The 19,678-nt window shown below is 35.0% G+C and overlaps 1 protein-coding gene across 1 annotated transcript in view; it reads left to right on the forward strand.

The window, feature by feature from the left end:
• Positions 1–18,411, forward strand: part of LOC149411773 (attractin-like protein 1) — a 97,185-nt gene extending 78,774 nt beyond the window's left edge. Inside the window, exons 21-24 of the mRNA XM_089646921.1 lie at positions 3,678–3,900; positions 7,851–8,012; positions 12,429–12,555; positions 13,226–18,411. Coding sequence (XP_089503047.1) covers positions 3,678–3,900; positions 7,851–8,012; positions 12,429–12,555; positions 13,226–13,243 — 530 coding nt within the window. The 3' untranslated portion in view covers positions 13,244–18,411. The remainder of the gene's footprint in view (positions 1–3,677; positions 3,901–7,850; positions 8,013–12,428; positions 12,556–13,225) is intronic.
• The last annotated feature ends 1,267 nt before the right edge of the window (positions 18,412–19,678 follow it).

Consider the following 19,678-nt stretch of genomic DNA (forward strand, 5'->3'; position numbering starts at 1 on the left):
GCTCGATACTCAATTTTTCCATTTTCACAAAAACACACACATCGACTCATTTAAACGACTGTCATCAAAAAACTGCGTGTTCAAAATGGCCGAAACTTTGGTGACTAACTGTCAAAAGATGCACAACTATATTCACTAGCTTTTATTATTTTATTTTAATATAACATTTAGTTACAATAGTGACGTATTGCCCATCTCACTAGGTGTGGAACGCCTGTGTTGAGATGGCAAATAGTGGTTGTTAACTAGGTTTTAGCTAATACAATATTGTGAACATGCCAGATAAAATAAAATCAGTATTTTTTAGTTTTTTTTAGATTATACAATTCAAGAATGAATGTAGAAGGTGGAGGCGAAGCAATAATAATTTTAAGTAATTCATTAATAAAGTTTCAGTTTGACCAAAAGGCATATTATATATATATATATATATATATACATAGTAGGCACAATTTTTAGTATGTTATGAAATAGTTCTAATGTATATTTTTATTGGAGGTAATCAATGATTTTATTTTTAAATAAAGTTGTGATTTGTGTGTTTCTAATGTCAATAGGTAGAGAATTGAATAGCTTAATAGCATTGTATTTAAAGCTTTTTTGTCCATAGGAGGTTTGACAAACTGGGATGTGAAAAGATTTTACACGTGAATGTCTCAAGGCTCTAGTGCTTGTTCGTTCTTCATACATATGGGTATTTTTAAATTGATGAAGCAGGATATTTTTTTAATATAATTTTTTCAGGTTTGGAACATTTATTGTCTTAAAAATATGGATATGATTGTATTTTAAAGCTGCAGTTGATGTTTTCTTTTATTTTACCGGCTAGTTTCGATCCAAAGTTTGTAAAAAAGGTATTTGCATGATCGGCAATTAAACTTCGGGTCCGAGTCAAAAGTCACACTATGAGTATCAATAATTGTGAGTTCCTCAATTTGACCTTTAAATTGTTTTGCATAAGTTATCTCTTTAAGAATTTGCCAAATCTTTCTGGAGTCATTATTACATTGCATAATTTTTCTTGAGTAGTATTTATTCTTTGCATGTTTAATTAGCTTAGTACATATATTTCTATATTTCTTGTAGAATGTAGTAAGTAAGTAATTATTTGGATCATTCCTAATTTCTTTGTGTATGTTGTTTCTTTTCCTAATACATTTTAATAGTCCAGGTGTAATCCATGGTTTTGTGATTGTATTTTTTTTTCTTCGGTAGCTCTATGAGATTGGCGTGTAGATTTATTTGGTTTTGAATAAAATTGGTGAAATAATTCCATGCCGTATCACTATCGGTAATTGAGTACAAATGTTCCCATTTTTTGTTTTTTATGTTGAGTACAATTGTATTCCAGTCGATTCTATTTTTTATGATAGGTACATTCACGGTTTCAACTTTTCTTTTATTTTCATTTCCAACTTCCAATATTGTAGAGTAGTGGTCTGTTGCTGTGGATTCATATAATATAGTATTTATGGGTAGTTTAGTTCTACTTAGTATATGGTCGATGCAAGAAAGAGTTTCTTCAGTGACTCTAGTAGGTTTGTTGATGTAACTAACAAGACCGTAGTAGCTTATTGTATTGAGGTAATCGTCTCTTTGAGGATGACCATTTTCTAGAATATTTATGTTTGTGTCTCCAATTACAAACAGCGTACTACAGTGTTTTAGTTTCAAGTGCAGTAAGGAAGTTTGAAATATTGGGCGCGGATGGGCATCTATAAATAGCTAATATATTAATTCCTGAAGTACCTAGTATGTAAGTGTAGACAATTGGATTCATTGATTTTAATTTTTTTGGTAGTAGTTTCAGATTGTTTTTAACGTAAACTACAATTCCATCATTTTGTTTAATATTATACGAAGTATTGATGCGATAGTAGCCTTCCATATTTTTTGGCGTGTAAGAATTTTTAATCCAACATTCTGTTAGGATCATAATATCAAATTCAATGTTTAATTGTTTTATGTTTATAAGAAATCCTTCAAAGTTTTTATTGATGCTTCTTATATTTTGGTGTATTATTTTCAAGTTATTTTTTAGACATAGTTTTATGTTGCTTGTGTTTGTAGTAACAGTTTCATTTTCAAGTAGATGGTTTGTGAATTTATCCAGATCAGTATCCATTTTGAGTAAATTATGTATGTCGATGATAAAGTTAGGTTTTAAATTGTTAATAAATCTATTTCGTGTTTTATGTTTATTATTTTAGATTCGGTTGTCTTCCTTGTGAAAACTTTCCCATTTCTGAACCAGGTATATTGGTTGTTTAATTCCTGGGCTCGCTTTTTGGTCTTCCGTGACAAGTCCTTGTTGTATGCAGACAACACTTCACCGATGTACAAGGCTGAGCTTAGTTTTTTAGTTTTGTTCTTTGCTGCAAGGAAGTTAAGTCGAGTTTGAATGCTGGAATTGTTGAATTTGATGATGATTTTTCTCGGAAAACCTTGACAACGGTCAGGAATGCGATAAATGTCTGAAAAGTCTTCATTAATGATTTCAATGCCTAACTTATTGGCAATGTCCTTTACCGTTTCAACCGGGTTTTCGTTTTTATTTTCGTCTACTCCAGAGATTTCGATTTGGTTCGACAAGTTGTTTTGCTGTAATTCAGCAAGCCGAATATCCATATTGTTTATTCTAGAGAGGTCTTTTTTAATTTTTTCAACTTCTGTTTTTATACCTGCCAGTTCATTTAATTTGGATAGTATTTCATCGTATTTGTGTGCAATGAAATCTGTAGCTTTTTTTGTTTCAGCCGTTTCTTGTTCAATTTTATTGAACATTTCTTTTTTGAGGTCAGAAAATTTACTGTCTATATAATCAAAAAGAGTCTGATTAATCTCCATTGGCAAGGGATTCGGTGATGTAATGATATTATTTTTTGATTTCCAGTGAGTGTTTTCTAGTGGCATTGTTGTTGTGTGTTCAATAATACCCCACACCAAATTTTAATAGTCGTAATATAAGTATTATTGTTGTTGTATGGTACGCAGAACTGCTTTAACACTGTACGTTCACAATGGATTTGTTTCTTTGTGTTCACAATGTAGACAATGTACGGACAGTTGGATTGATCGATTGTACCATGTGGTAATTATTTATTGAACACTAACAGAACTTCACTTGTTCACATGTATTTTTATGTAAAAACAATACTTTTTAATGTTTTAAACGGGAGCTGTCAAAATAAGCTGTTAGCAACCATAGATAAAAGATGTGCATTGAATTTGAATTTTTATTGACCGCCATCTTTGCGTTGAGGTCGGAAACTTTTCAGACCACCCTCGTATGTATCATTATAATGGAATTCCACCCCAAATTGTTAATATCAAAAAAAGAAATATTACACATGTTTATTCCCCTGGGAAAAATTACTTGGTTAGTTAAATGAGTTTTTCCAGATGATCTGTAGTAAGTTTAAATACAAACACTCTATTAAATTTTAAATATGTTGTGAAGTATATTTGTTGTTATTTGCAATTATTTGTTATCACATGTACAATGTTTTAGTTTATTGTTAACAATTTTGGTAAATTATAAATTAAATTGGATCCAATACCGACCCTTGAGCTACTCAAGCTTGGGAGATCAATGTTTTAACAGTTTTTTTTTAATGTCTATTGTTTCAAAGGATTTCTTTTGAAATTATTTAAACGCTTTACTTGTTCAATTCCAGATGACCTGGCCATCGACTATCACTTCACGTTCAACCTGTCGAAGAAGGAAGACCGCCACTTCACCCAAATCAACTTCCGCAACTCGCCCGTCAAACCCGGCATCGACGCAGACTACAGCATCACCTGCTCCAAGCCGGCCAAGATGAACATCACAATCCGCACCGCCAACGGACAGGAGAAGATTGTCTTCCACTCCATCAATGTTACCACCTTCGAATACAGGCGAGACCACTGAATAGATAATACACACTAGAAATGTTTTCCAAGTAGGTTTGAATGAAAACTGACTTAGAACCTTTTTCTTCTAGCCTCTTTGGCATGCGCTCTGTCTCTCTTGCACTGCATGACATTGTGCATCGCCATTCCATTTGATCGAAATGAAAATTTCATAATGATAATGAAACAAATTTCTGTATTTGAAATTTAACGCAAGATCCATCCTAAAAACTTGATGACAATACAGTTAAGTCTTTATAATCCGGACAATTAAAAACCGAACCTTTCCAGTTTAACATTTTTTCAGATTACTGAAAACTTTAAGAAATAGCAGGATTTTCAGAACATAATCCATATATTGGTCGTGAGCACAGATATCACCAAAATTATACGTTTTGCTATTGTAAATAGAGAAACGTTATTCTTTTTTCTTTAGTTATCTAGTCATGTCGATGTTTCAAAATGTCAATGACCGCACTTTATTTTTAAGTGATTTTAATTTAAGATTGATTTTTGATAAAGTTCCCTTTTTCAATCAGCATGGTGCTATACATTGCAGGTGTGAGGACACTAATTGTAAATAGTATTTGTTTGGCTTAAGTCAGTGCCTAACTCTCTTACGTATTCCACCCACCAACTCCGCCACCTTCACCCGGTGATTTGGATTACTGGAGATTCGGATTAAAGTTGGTTCGGATTACAGAGTCTATACTATACTGTAGTTCAATCATAGACATCCAAATTGATAGAGTTGCCCTAACATAAAATCATTTCTGGCACCAGGAATGCTTCTTGTTCGAGAATGCTTTGAATAAACTATGACATCAGTTGACCGCCCAGAGCCCACATTGAAATAACCACATGCGTAGAAAAGTGAAGTTCTTTCGCAGTTCATTGCGGGACTTTTCTGAGCAGGGTCTGAATGTTTCCAATCGAAACAAACTGCCTTCAAATCGGGTTGCGTAGCGATGTAAAAATAAATGAGGTGAGTAAATTATAACACATTCTTAAAAGTGTCTTTGAAACTAAATAGTGTAACAAAACAAGCCTGAACTTTTCGTTTACTCCATTTGGGATTTGTTATTAAGTTTTTTTACAACAAATCAAAATTTTATATTTCCATCTTAATGGTGAGTCTTTGTGTAGTTAAGTGTCAGCAAGTGTTGCTACTGTATTCAAAAGAAATGAACTTTCCCAATCATGGATGCCAATAAATTACATCAATTTCTTATATTAGCTTCACAGTTTGTCGTCTTTGGGAATGCTGTGTTGGGGGTCTTTTTAAGGTAACGAAGGAGTGAGCCTGGCTTTGAAAAGCACACATTCATTTTGCAAGGTCTTCTGTATAGAGCCTTTGTAACCCTTTGGTGCTATTCCTTAATTCTACTTCATCATTTTCCTCCACATGTTCTAAAAGGATTTAGAACTTGTCATTTATTTATTTATTTACGCACCAGTGGGCTTTTACATGAAGTAAATATAAATGTAAGTAACACGGTTGTGTTAAATAGGTATTTGTTGTACATTGTAACAATGGTAAAGCAAGTACGTGGTATAGATTTATAAAGTTACAAAACATTTACCATAATAAAAACCAGGTCCTCAACAAATAAAACACTGAACATTCCAATAACACACACCACACACGGTCAAAGACACTTTCAATACTACGCAACCAAACTTTTTAACAGTATGCCCATTACTTTGAAACAATTATTGACTACAAACACATCTACAAACTTTCTCAAAAAACATATCATAGCCTGGATAAAAAATCAAGATATTCACTTTATTCAAAAGATTATAATTCCAAACCAAACATAACCAAAATATAACAAGTAAAATTAAATATTATACACGTTCATCAAGAATTATCCACAAATTCATACACTCACATATAAAAGTGTGTTTTCATGTTTCAATATATGTCTGTGAAAAAAAAAAAAAATAATAATAACTTTCTACCATAACACATAAATACCTGTCACCCTTAACCACAAACACGTTAACACCTCAGCACAGGTTCTCCTAGTGAGGTGCTCACGTTACATATAATATCACACACACACACAGTTTTACCTAAATCAACCTATGTTCTTCATTTTTTATACCTTTTTTCTTCATTTTTTATACCTTTTTTCTGTACTTTTTTTTCTCTGTACTGCAATATATACCACTGTAATAATTTGTAAAACGTGTATTCAAGAATAGACATAAATAAATAAATAAATAAATTTAAGTTAAGTACATTTGAAATAATACAGACAACTCACTTCTTTAAAATGTGAAATAAGATTAACTAATCAAATTAAATAGTGTAAATTATAAACAGATATAAAAGTACTAGCAGTTAAAAACCCAGATTTTTGCTGCCGGGCCCTTTTGGTTAGTCTTCGCCCGGTTTAGGTGTTAGTGACCATTTATAGTATTTACATTTGCAAAACTAACAACTGTGAACATAGAGTTACAGAACACTTGCATGTAATAGGTAGATATAAATGGTATACACTCAACATTTAGAATTTAAAAATATTTCTCTGTTTATGACCGAGTGGGTAAATACATACACAATACAAATATTAAATACATACATTAGAAGATAGACGTAAAATAAACGATTTAACGTTCTTATTCAAAATACTTAACTCTAAATTCGACTGTTGTAACTCCTGCAACTTATAAACATACATACACCCACAGTAACAACACGACAAAATACAATATTCTACAGCAGCACACATAAGCGTAACTACATTGCCCACTCTCCGATACAACGACTTCACACCATGGGAAATCATTACTTGGGTGATGTTGACATATTCAATACCAACTTGGCAAGTTTTGTGGATCATTTAAAACATTTATTTCAACAATACTCCTAAACACGTCATGTAAACCAGAGGTTCCCAAACTTTTTTGCCCCGTAGACCACTAATAAAATTTTTTTTTTCCGTAGACCCCCTGCTTGCCGAATATTGAATTTTCCTAAAACTATTAACGTCCCATGTGATAATCATTTATTTTTTTAGTAAAAAGATTCCCTTCCCTTGCCTGCCCAACAACCGGGTGGCGGTATAGTTGCTCTGTCTTTACATTGTGCAGACTGGGGCGCCCTTGTGAGGTATTACACCAAATGAAAATAAAGCAGAATAAGCAATGGGAATTTCTTTCTGTAGCTAGCCCTACAGAAATGCCCCTTAAGTTCTTTGATAGTGCTTATTCCAGTCAGTTCTTCTTGTCACATGATAACCGATTCTTCAACATTCCATTTCCATAGTCAAAATGTCCTCAAACTTAGTTTTGAAGTCTGTGTGAAGTGCATTTAAATGTTGAACGTCATTATTACCATGGACGTTTTTCAAAAACAAGTTGGGGAAGTAGGAAAATTTGCGGCTTCCAATGTGCAATATTTTGCTTGAATATATAAATTCTGACGAGAAAAGGAACGTGGATTTTATTTGTATACCTCAATTAACAACTTTAGGAAATATAAAAATACAAATATCAAATAAGTAATTTCTCAGTCTATTATATTTGTGTTAATTCTATTGTGTCATTTACGGAACTCCTAAATGTTGACTTGAGGTAAATGGAGGTCCGCTCGTGTGTACCCCCATTTGAATCTCGTGGACCCCCAAATTTTTTTCTCGCTGACATAGACCCCCAGCATGCCGATATCGACCCCTGGGGTCTATATAGACCACTTTGGGAACCTCTGATGTAAACCTACAAGGGCGTTAAATAAAAAAAAAAAAAAAAAAATACCGCTGTAATATAACTTACAACAACTATGGCTTAAAATAGAGACTTACGACTAACACACATTTGATATAGATAAATAAAGCAGTTGCTTCTGATGTCAGCATTGTTAACAGTCAGTTGGGGACCAGTGTATGCCTTGCCTACAATAAGCAAGCACTTTGATTATATTATTAATATAAGTCTTGTCCTTCCAGGTTCGCAAAGGCAGACCACAACTTCGGCATAGAGGACGATGTGACCCTGACCACTTTCTACGTGTACGTGTATGACTTCCAGCCTCCGTTCTGGATACAGATCTCCTTCTCACAGCATCCCAAAGTCTACGTACAGGCCTTAATCATCTCCTTATTCTCTTCGTGAGTATTTACCAGTGTTGACCAACACTTTTATTTTTATGTGATACCACCATACAAGTTTTATGGAATCAGGGGTACTATTGAATACCCATTTTGTACATCCACGGTACGTGAAAACCTATAGTATACCTAATGTTTTAAAAAAATTGCACCAAGTTGGGTACTAAATGTGTTTTGTTTTTTAATGAGGTTTCATGTGATGAGATTTACACAAGAACAGCATTATTTCGATAATGTATATAACTCGAATCTTCCGTATATAACTCGATTTTTAATAAAATTCAAGAATTTTATACAAAATACTTAGGACGGGTTGTTTCGGAGTATTTGAACAATTCATCAAATTTCAAAGTTCATTTCTGGGATCTGTGAAAGTCCAATTCAAGTTCTGTTATTATATCATTATAGGCTAGTTGCTTGACAGAACTGAAATAAAAACAGAACTAGAAAAAATCTTTCACAGAACTTGAAAATGAATGTTGAAATTTGATGAATTGTTCAAATACTCCGAAACAACCCGTCCTTAGTTAATTTGCCATTTTCACGCGAAATTCGCGATTTTAGGTATTTTTCGTGCAATATTTTGGTATTATAAGGACGTAAATACGTCTAATATATGACGCACATGTGAATGGTAGCAGAAGTCGAGGACGCCCGAGGAAAACTTACGATCAAGTGAATCAGATACTTGAGTCGGGCCATGTCAAGAGTCAGAATAATAGAAGAGTTTGTATGAATGTGAATGAGGCAAGGAGTGTGTGGTGTGACTGAGTTGTTGCGGGAAGCGGCGTGATGGTTAGTTAACTAGTTAGTTACATATGTCTAAATATTTCTTGTTTATGGTTTTGACAAGCTTGAATAGACGGAAAATGAAACGCAACGAACTTCTTGTCGGCCGACAGCTCTAATTGCCTATTTTTTATTACTTCCTTTAATATTATATTTCTATTACTTAATATTTCATTTAAGTTTGTTTAATTTAACTTAATTGGACGACCTTATGGTGGGGTCGCAATCCTATGGCGGGATTCTCTTTCTGTAGAAATAGTAGAATGCTCTGAGCCAAGACTGGCAGCAATACAAGTACAGTGGTACCTCGACATACGAGTGCCCCAACATACGAGTTGGCGAGCGAGTTATTTTTTGCTTTGAGTTACGAGCGAAATTCGAGATACGAGTTCGGTTTAGCGTTCTGGAAGGACCACTTTAATATCGCGATTTGCCTAAAAATTATCGATCAGGCCTGGCTAGGTGTTACAACGAGGACCTTGACCTCTGCATGGAAAAAGCTGTGGCCTGAAGCTGTAGCTGAAAGGATCTACGAAGAATTGGAACCCGGTAAGTCAGTAGAGGAGATTGTGTCTCTGGGGAAATCCATGGGTCTAGAGGTGGAAGAGAGAGACGTGAAGGAACTCGTCGAGGAGCACACCCAGGAACTGACAGATACAAGAGTTACAGTCACAGCAGCATACGGATGTTATGCAACAAATTGGTTTCGAGGAGTCAGAGGAGGAGGAGGTTATTTCTACAAGTGAGATCTTAGGAATGTGGGAGAGAGTTTCACAGTTCGTGGAAAAGAAACAGTTGCAACAGGTCGTGCATTTGATCTTTTTAATGACACTTGCCTAACTCATTTCCGGAAAATTCTGAGAGGGAGGAAGAAACAAACCTCCTTAGACATGTTTTTTTCTAAACGGCCTACAGGTGAAAGCGAGAAAAATGTAGCGAAAAAGGCAAAGACCAGTAAGGATATCTAATTTATTTATTTACATTCTCTTTTTTGTTTTTGTACAATAAATATTTGTCATTTATAAATACGCTTTTATTATTCAAAACCACGTAACAAAAATAACTGGGGTGACATTTTGGGTGTTGGAACGGATTAATGGTAGTCTAATTGTTTTGTATGAGGAAATCTGCATCGATATACGAGTAATTCAAGATACAAGCAAGGTTGCGGAACGAATTAAACTCGTATGTCGAGGTACTACTGTAACTGTAAACAGTGGCAAAATATTAATTAATTAAATTTTTATGCGGACAAATAAACCCGAAAATCTTGAGGAATTCACAAACTGCATGAATAAGGTAAATGCAATAATCAATGAAAGGAAATCGTCGAGTGCGATTATTTTAGGCGATTTCAATGCAGATCCCAAAAGTCTGTTTGGCTGAGAACAAGACAAATTTTTGCAAAGAGTTTTGCTACATTTGCGCCGATATGAATTTGATGAACTGTGATACTTATGTGAGTGATGTCTAAGATGATAGTACCACAAGCTGACTAGATCACTGTGTCATCACAAAAGCTCTGGAAAACGCTATAGCTAGTGTAGATGTCCAATATGATAGGATCACAAGCTGACTAGATCACTGTGTCATCACAAAAGCTCTGGAAAACGCTATAGCTAGTGTAGATGTCCAATATGATAGGATCACAAGCTGACTAGATCACTGTGTCATCACAAAAGCTCTGGAAAACGCTATAGCTAGTGTAGATGTCCAATATGATAGGATCACAAGCTGACTAGATCACTGTGTCATCACAAAAGCTCTGGAAAACGCTATAGCTAGTGTAGATGTCCAATATGATAGGATCACAAGCTGACTAGATCACTGTGTCATCACAAAAGCTCTGGAAAACGCTATAGCTAGTGTAGATGTCCAATATGATAGGATCACAAGCTGACTAGATCACTGTGTCATCACAAAAGCTCTGGAAAACGCTATAGCTAGTGTAGATGTCCAATATGATAGGATCACAAGCTGACTAGATCACTGTGTCATCACAAAAGCTCTGGAAAACGCTATAGCTAGTGTAGATGTCCAATATGATAGGATCACAAGCTGACTAGATCACTGTGTCATCACAAAAGCTCTGGAAAACGCTATAGCTAGTGTAGATGTCCAATATGATAGGATCACAAGCTGACTAGATCACTGTGTCATCACGAAAACCCTGGAAAACGCTACAGCTAGTGTAGAAGTCCAATATGATGCCGTGTGTGGTCTGATCACTTGCCAATGATAATAAATCTCAACCTTCCATTTCTACCTGCCTTCGTGGAATCGTGTAATGATAATATGATTGATCCTTCTTGATGGAATCCAAAATCTAATGTTGAAATAATAAAATATACTGAAATTATCAGCAAACTTCCAAACATAATTCAAGATTTCGACCAATCAGATCTTGATAAAAAATCACATGAAAATCAAACAAATTGCCTTTATAAAAATGTTGTAAACGCTCTGCGAAGTGCTGTCTCTACCACATTTAATAACACAAATCGGAAAAATATAATAGAATATAAAATAGAAAATTAAAATGTATATATCGCATTTAAAATACACATAAAATATCGCAAACTGTACAAAAGTGATGAAAGTACCGAAGGGATAAAACAAAAATAGGTTGCCATGTTCAAGAAGTAACGTGTAAATAATATTAATTACGCAGATGATATGGTTCTTAAAGCCCCGTCACTTAGCGCACTAATGAAACTACTCCAAATCAATCGTTTTGGTTTTCAAATGTAAGAACGAAATTATGCAAACACCTTCAGTATGGCTAGACGTAAGGAAAATGGATGTTAGTCGTAGCGTCAAATACCTGGGACACATTATCACAGACGATCTGAAAGACATCGAGGATATGGAAAGACAAAGGAGAGCGATTTCCGTTAGAGCAGTTATGCTGTTAAGGTGTTTTCACTTTTGCAGTATAAACGTCAAAAGGATACTATTCAATGCATTCTGCATTTGGCTGTACACGTCAGAACTGTGGGTAGATTACACTGCATCATTTATGGCATATGCTAAAAGTCGCTTATCGCCAACTATTTCGCCTACTGAGATACTGCTGCGCTACGGATATGTTCCTGGAGGGACGAATGCACTCTTTGAGAGCGCTTCTCCGCCACCACGTGGGAAGCGTATGGCGCCGACTACGCCAGTCAAATAACACTTTCATCACTGCCCATGGTTGCCTGGATGGATTCCCCCCTGATGGCCCTCAGGAGACGGAAGATGTTCAAAAATCCTGCTTAAATGGCTGCTTGCACACATTTTTCACTTCTATTCCGCATTGCCTATCTGTGTATTCTTATTATTATATATTTGTCTATTATTTTAAAATATGAAATGTATTGCATTGCACTACCCGTGCATACATTCTAGAATAAATTCTTATTATTATTATTATTATTAAGCACCCAGTGACGCTCACATTACCAAATAATGTTTTATAAAAAATACTGGTTACTTATCAATTAACAAAATTAACTGGTGTGAAGTCAGCAAAAAGTGTGCTGAATAATCGTGTGATGAAACATCACAATTCTCATTTATCGTTGTTCTGAATCGATACTGTGATGAATTACATATTTAAGAGTTTCTATCAATTGGGTATTACAGCTGGGTCACTTGGGCTCTGCTGCCATTGCTGTTGTTGCTGGTGGTCTTCATCGTGTGGAAGATAAAGCAGAAGTACGACATGTACCGGCGGCGGCAGCACTCCGTCTTAGCTCCCCTCCCTTTACAGGTAAACCCGACAAAATCAGGTCAATCATGACGATTCGCTAATTATGGGTTGATAGTGGCTGAACTCTCTCGCATAAAGAAACACAACATTTTTTAAAAGAATTATTTAATATTATTTAAATTTTTTTAAATCATGCAGTGATTTTGTCAAGACGAAAGAGTTCAGCCACTAATCATGACTCTACCCAAATAACTTACTACTCGGCACGCTTGAATTTCTTTCTCTGGAGCTTAGAAGGGAGTGGTTGCTGAAGAAAATCCGATGTGGATATATTTTTCTTCTTTGAGGATTAAGAAGGAAAATGCCTTTGTTTCTTGAAAGAATCACTTGGTATCTTTTAGTTTATTTTGTATGATGTGATTGCGTTTATTTTGCAAATGTTTAGCATATCTTTAGTATGGCGGGTTGTGTATTATACACCCCACACAATCACTCTTATGGTGGGTTGTGTATTATACACCCCACACAATCATTCTTATGGCGGGTTGTGTATTATACACCCCACACAATCACTCTTATGGTGGGTTGTGTATTATACACCCCACACAATCATTCTTATGGCGGGTTGTGTATTATACACCCCACACAATCACTCTGAAATACAAATCCTCATCATTATAACAAATGAATGTGCACGGAGAACTAGAGAGATATATATTTTCTGGTTCAGGTATTGGAAGAGTTATAGATCCGGGAGCGGCGGGGGGCGGGTGGTCTACAGCCCCCGCGGCCTCCCCGTCTGCCAAGAGAAGGCGGGACTCGCACAGCCCCGTCGCCCTGAAGCTCTGCAGTCCTGTCGCTTCTTGTCAGGTAATAAAGGAATGGTGAAGGACCCGATAAGAATTATCCAAAACACGCTATTCGAAAGCAGGCACATTATGCATAATCTGAAAAAACAACATGTGAGAGGAAATAATATAATATCTTAAAACGTCCATTTAAATCGCCTTTCCTATGACTGGTAGTCTATTTGGACCACTTTTGTATTTTATATATTTGCATTTTTATAAATAACATTATAATTAGCTTTGAACATGACATTAATCCTTTCAGATCTGAATTAAATTAACCCTTTTAGACCTGAATTACAATTGGACGCAGTTCTGCAAACTGGATCCAACCCACAAATCTTAAAATGAGTTAATTATACCACTGCGAAGAGATTTTTCATATTCTACAAATTAGGTAATGGTTCCCCTCTCAAGGATTTCTGTTGCATTATTTCAAATGAAGGTCCAATAACTTATTTGATTTTTCAAAATAGATTCAGGTCATGTCGATCCTTTTAACACTAGGATGTATCGAATGATGGTTATTTTATTAATTTTTCTAACGAAATTCAATCAGTGTGGATCTTTATTGCAAATCTCAAATGGTCTTATATTTTCTCTACTTATTTTAGCATAAAAGATCCACGTATTAACGGAAAAATGCAACGGATCTTTTAAAGCTTTAATAACAAATAAAATAACAGCTGGAGGTTCTTCTGTTGTTATGTTTTTATGAAATGGACGGTCATAATTGTCAGTGGCAATTATTTGGGCCGTCAAAAGGCAGAAAAAGGAAATTTGAGTTTACCAGAAAAGAAAGAAACATACAAAAATATGCGCTGTACTAATTAGAAAAATACTACAGGCGTGAAAATTGTAATGCAAAATTTCTAATGCCCTAGATGCAAAAAAGTTATGACTTGTATGAAGTGGAGGTGAGCATTTAAAAAAAATACAAAAACATTTTCTTAGGTTCAATCTGCGAACCAAGCCTCTGACAAAATATGCGTTCAACAAGTGTGATGCTTTTGCTGTCAAAGAAAAAAATCCACAACAGAGGCTGGTTGTTGAACGAATTAAAAATCAGAACAATTTATGGAAGTGATTGCAAAATAAAATGAGAAGTGACTTGATGATGGGTAAAAGTGATCCTGAGGCTTTACAAGTATTGTTTTTTATAAGAGACAGCTGTGGGTGTACAATCTAAGCATTCATGTTGGTTCAGATGACAAAAGTTTTAGCAGTGAATGGGTAGAAGGTCAAGCTAGGAGGGTGATCAGGAGGTGGCTGTTAAATAATGGGTTTCCACGGAATCGAACCGCGTAGGGAAATGAAATATACAATATTCAAGAATACCGGGCTAGCTCAAGCAGGTTCCATGTCTTTAGTTCGTTTGTATTAAGAGAGAACAGCCGCCTCCTATAAGTGGATAGAACAAAGGGGTTTCTTGGAAATAAAACACTATTACTATGGTGCTTTTAAATGCCTTCAAGAAGACCTATGTTACAGCACTTGAATCTACGCGTAGGAAAAGCTTAAATCTCTTTGTGGACGATTAAAAGGAAATGGACGGAAGAGAGCAGAGACAGAAATGAATAGAGTAAAACATGGAACGATAGGCACCGCAGGATACCGCAGGGATACCGCAGGATACCGCAGGATACCGCAGGGATACCGCAGGATACCGCAGGGATTTTGTAGACGTCCAGGGTGGCAGCAGAAGAAAAAATGATTCGAAATATACTAGTAATTAATTTTTGGTGACAAACACTTTCAAAACACTGTTTAGCAAAGCAAATCTCGAATTCCAAGCGGAGAGCGAAACAACCTATCCTCGCGAAAGCTAGAAAACTAAGCGAGCTCTCTCCTCCGTCGGAGCTGGGGACTGGGACCTCGCCCCGCCTCCCCTGATAATGGTCAACGCCCCCAAGGGGTTACCATATGAAAATATTTAAATATACAAGTACTTGATTTTAAGAAAATATTGCGGGGTTGAATGTTTTAATTGTAAGAAAGTTCATTTCATAACATGGCGTTGTACCTTATTAGATACAAAAAATTAGTGCTGTAAACTTATTCTCTGGAGCGAGAGTTGCTTCCGGCAGATAGTTTACAGAATTTGGCCAAATAGATGCGGCACTGCAGATACATCCTAGAATATACACTCCAGAAGATCATACGCAAGTAATGCAAACATGCAAATGCAAAAATCCCTTAACGGTCAATAAAACGGACCCTTTGCATTTTTTCTGCTCTGTCTTATTGGGAAAGAATATTGTGTATATAAAAATAACAATGTGTGGAAAAAAGTTTCATGGTTGAAAACTAAAGGAATTCTCTTGCAGAAAGATAAACCTTTCTCCATTTTGATGAGATCTTCATTTGAGGAATCCTTTGTTGAAGTGGACAGAAAAAAAATAAAAGATTTGATATCGAGGGTGAAGAGTAATGTTCATGAATGAAGATGTGAACTTGATACTTATTTGAAAATTTTTTTTTTTTTTTTTTTTAACATAAATCTTCCTTTCTGATATTTCTATTTAAAAATACATAAAGTGTAATTATTGTTTTCAGTCATATATCTTTTATCGTGTATATCTGTACCTATTTGTCAAAAGGATCCACGCCATTTTTGATAATTATCTCTTTATTCCTCCATCTTAGTAAATCCTACATAATACAAAAACTATGCTCGTGTGGATTGGATCCAGTTTGCAGAACTACGTCCAATTGGCGATGGTAATAAACATTTGATGCTTAATAAATTACCTTAGTGCCTTGTAGAATTGAACGATTTTTGGCTTTATTTTTATTTTCAATACTTAAGAAATCACATATTATTACATTCATTTCAAAAAACATCATGTCTCCGAGGGTGTTTTACTGAAATGACAAATAGTAAATATAATTAAAAAATTACTAATTCTAAACAGCCCATATATATAGAAATTAAACAAAATAAATGTACCTTCAAAAAAGCGTTTGTACGCATGTTTTTATTGGCTGCTATCTTTATTGGCAAGATTCTTCCCAAAGTATTTATTTGTTCTTGGCTAATTTATATAGCTCCTCTTTAGTGAGACATTACCTCAGGTGCGCCAGTAAATGCAATCTAGATAAATATATCCCACTTAACAGACAGAGCGGCGCCCCGGCAATTCTGGCTTCAATTCCTTAAATCAACCCAATTTTTTATGATTTTTCTGTTTCAAATTTTCGGTTTATTGATATTGTCTTCAATAATCAAATAAAAAAATATGTTAATCAAATTATTTAACATTTTGAAAAATATAAAAGAAAATTAAAAAAAATGATTATCATTATCACAGTGAGATTATACTTCAAAGCCTTATTTAAAAAATACAGTTTCACAAACTACTGTAAAGGTTTTTGGCAATTAGTACCTACAAGTAGTACCTACTCCATTTTTAAAACCGGTTACAATGTGTTGTCAATCATGTGCAGTCATTTCACCACTTATTTTCACTAGTATCACAAATTATAACTTATAAATCACGAAAAGTAAAATTATAATATTTTAAAAGCGAAACATAACTGACACAGATCAGATAAAAAAATTGAGTTAAGCCATTTGTCCCTTCAAAGTAAACATAACCTCACATTTGAGACTGTATTGGTTGCCGAGATGCAAAACCCACTCTGGCAATATCTGCTGGTACATTATACATTCACAAAAAGGTAAACTTGAAAATAAATATAATATTAATATTCTTGGCTAAATATCAAAAGAATAATGTATGCATAGTTATTTTGAAATTTAACATAAGAGTTATACCTACATATTATTTTTTTATATTTTAGGTGTTCCAAGCAGTTTTTCGTGACTGGGTTTTGCATATGTATATCGGTGTTGCCATAGTAATGAAAATTTTTAGTTCCATTTTCTTGACGGACTATAAGTTCCATTTGTACCACTGTATACTTCATTATTTGTAGTTAGTTTTATTCCACCTTTATACTAACATAATTATTGTAATGTAATATTATTTTACTTGCAAATAAATATAATCCTTTTAAAATAATAATATGACTTCTTTTATGTAAAAAACCGAGTTATCAGGCCAACATTGTTTTGTATTGAATGGCTGCACCAAAAACCAATATAATAAATTAATTATTATACACTGTTTATATAATATTATTATTAGGTTTTATACTGTTTAAAAATCCTGGGACCTCGTAGAGAGATTAAATAAACATATTTCAGAAGGCTGCTCTACACATAACTCTTACACAGAAAATACGAGCTACCCTTTGTACTGCTGGTTTGACCAACAAAATTAATTTTCTCAAAAAATTCGTAAAATTTTCACATTTCCATAAACTAAAAATTACCACAAACCTAATTATGTAAAACACGGCAGAATTATTTTACAGATTCGCATTTCAGGTGACTAAAAATGTGGAGTAAATAGGTAAAATGACAAAGCAATAGTTTGGCTGGCTTCCCCCACCATAACGAACTCTCATGGACGAGCTGTTAGGACCGCTTCCGCACCGTGAAATTCAAATAAATCAGTTCAACTTTAACCTTTTGAATGCATTAATTTGCTCCGTTTTATCTATACCCGTACGCGGTACATATTTTCAAATACCTATGCACGCAATTAAATGTCAAATTATAGCATTCTGGCATGATTTATTGGACTATATAGACAGAACAGATTATTCTACACAATATGAAAACAAATCCCCGTGCATCAACACACTCAGATGTTTATAAAAACAAAAACATAAAATTTCATACAAAGACGTACCGTATCTTTTGAATGTGGTCCCGCCATTCACTCGGCGTGTGTGTACTTAGGTGATAGACACAAATGGGACACCATGATCACTTATCATTTTTTGTTATGAAAAGTTGTGAATGACATACTAGTACTAACGCCATCCGTTGACAAAAATGTAAACTAAAGGACTAAAAGGCGCGAAGAGGCGCACTTGATTATCGATCTTTTTTTATGAAATACAATTTTATTTTTGAGAAATTCTTGTAGATGTCAGCATCGTGTTAGTTCTACGAACGTCCAAGTGAGCAAGAAATACATTTATGACGAAAGAGCGCTGGAATATCGGCCGTCAAAGTTTCCGTATCAACTGTTGATACAGCCGCGTGTGAGTATAGACTTTTTGCCGTAACGACAGTTGATACGGCCGCGTGCAAAGAGTTAACCAACACCCAGTCTCTTGTTATTTACTTTCTATTCCTGAAAGTCCCTTCGGAACCATCAGCTGCCTCACCACGCCTAGTTTCTGCTTGAAAATATTCTGGTGCCAAGAAACAGCCGCCCCTGTCGGGACACCGCAAGGAGCCAGCATCAAGCAGAGGCTGAGGGTCCTTTCTGCGGGATTCTAGCCCACTCACCAGCCATCATTATCCGCCTCCACAACCGGCAGCTCTAAATTTATATAGTCTTTTGCAGACATACCGTCTCTAGTACAACGTTGTTCCAGACTTTATACAGGGTCATGAGGTCAAGGCAAAGATATTAGAAGAACGAGATATGCTATGTTGGCCGCCGGACCGTAGGCGGAGTACTACCTAATTAGGGTACTTTGAATACTATCGGGACGTGTACGCACAGAAATCTGTTCTATGTATTAGTGCGGATACCTTAGCGTAAGCGAAGGGCAAAACAATTCCACACAGTATGAACTGCTCATAGCACATCTCGTTCTTCTAATATCTTTGGGTCAAGGTGTGTATCTTTGGGTCATGGGTATGTTCGCCAGTTAGAGAGAGTGGAGACATTATATTTCGAGAGCATATTATATATGGGGATACATAAATGGGGATTTAGGTGTCCATATGGAGGTGCAAGTATCTCAAGGGCAGTAGTTTCCCCAGAACAGCTAGTTATATTCATAGAAATTATTTTTTAATAGTATCTTTAAGGATATGCTGGCGAATAAGAGGTTAACTGGTCAGACTAATTTGTTCGGTTTTGCGAACAAGCAGCTATTACCCATAGATAGAGATGGCAAAATTTCGTTTTAACTAAAAACGCGAAAAAATATTTATGTTTCGAAAATAGGGCATTTATAAGTTTTCTTTGCGTTTCAAGGTATCTGAAAGTGTTTCCAGTGATTTCTATTTCGCGAATTAACGCGATAAACGTGATTTTGGCCGTATTTCAGCTAAATTATTCTATTTAGCGAAATAGGCGCGAATTTCCCGAAAATACCGGGTATTAAAATAATATGTGAGAATTTCAAAAAATCGGTATTTACATTACGATTTTTTATAATTTTGTTACTATTTTGTGTAAATATTTAATATGTATTGTACTGTAGGCTAAAATAGCTTTTTGACATTACACAAATTGTGCGAA

This window comes from Hesperophylax consimilis, chromosome 25 (genome assembly GCF_061612785.1).
Source record: "Hesperophylax consimilis isolate HC1 chromosome 25, BYU_Hcon_1.0, whole genome shotgun sequence".
Lineage (NCBI taxonomy): Eukaryota > Metazoa > Arthropoda > Insecta > Trichoptera > Limnephilidae > Hesperophylax > Hesperophylax consimilis.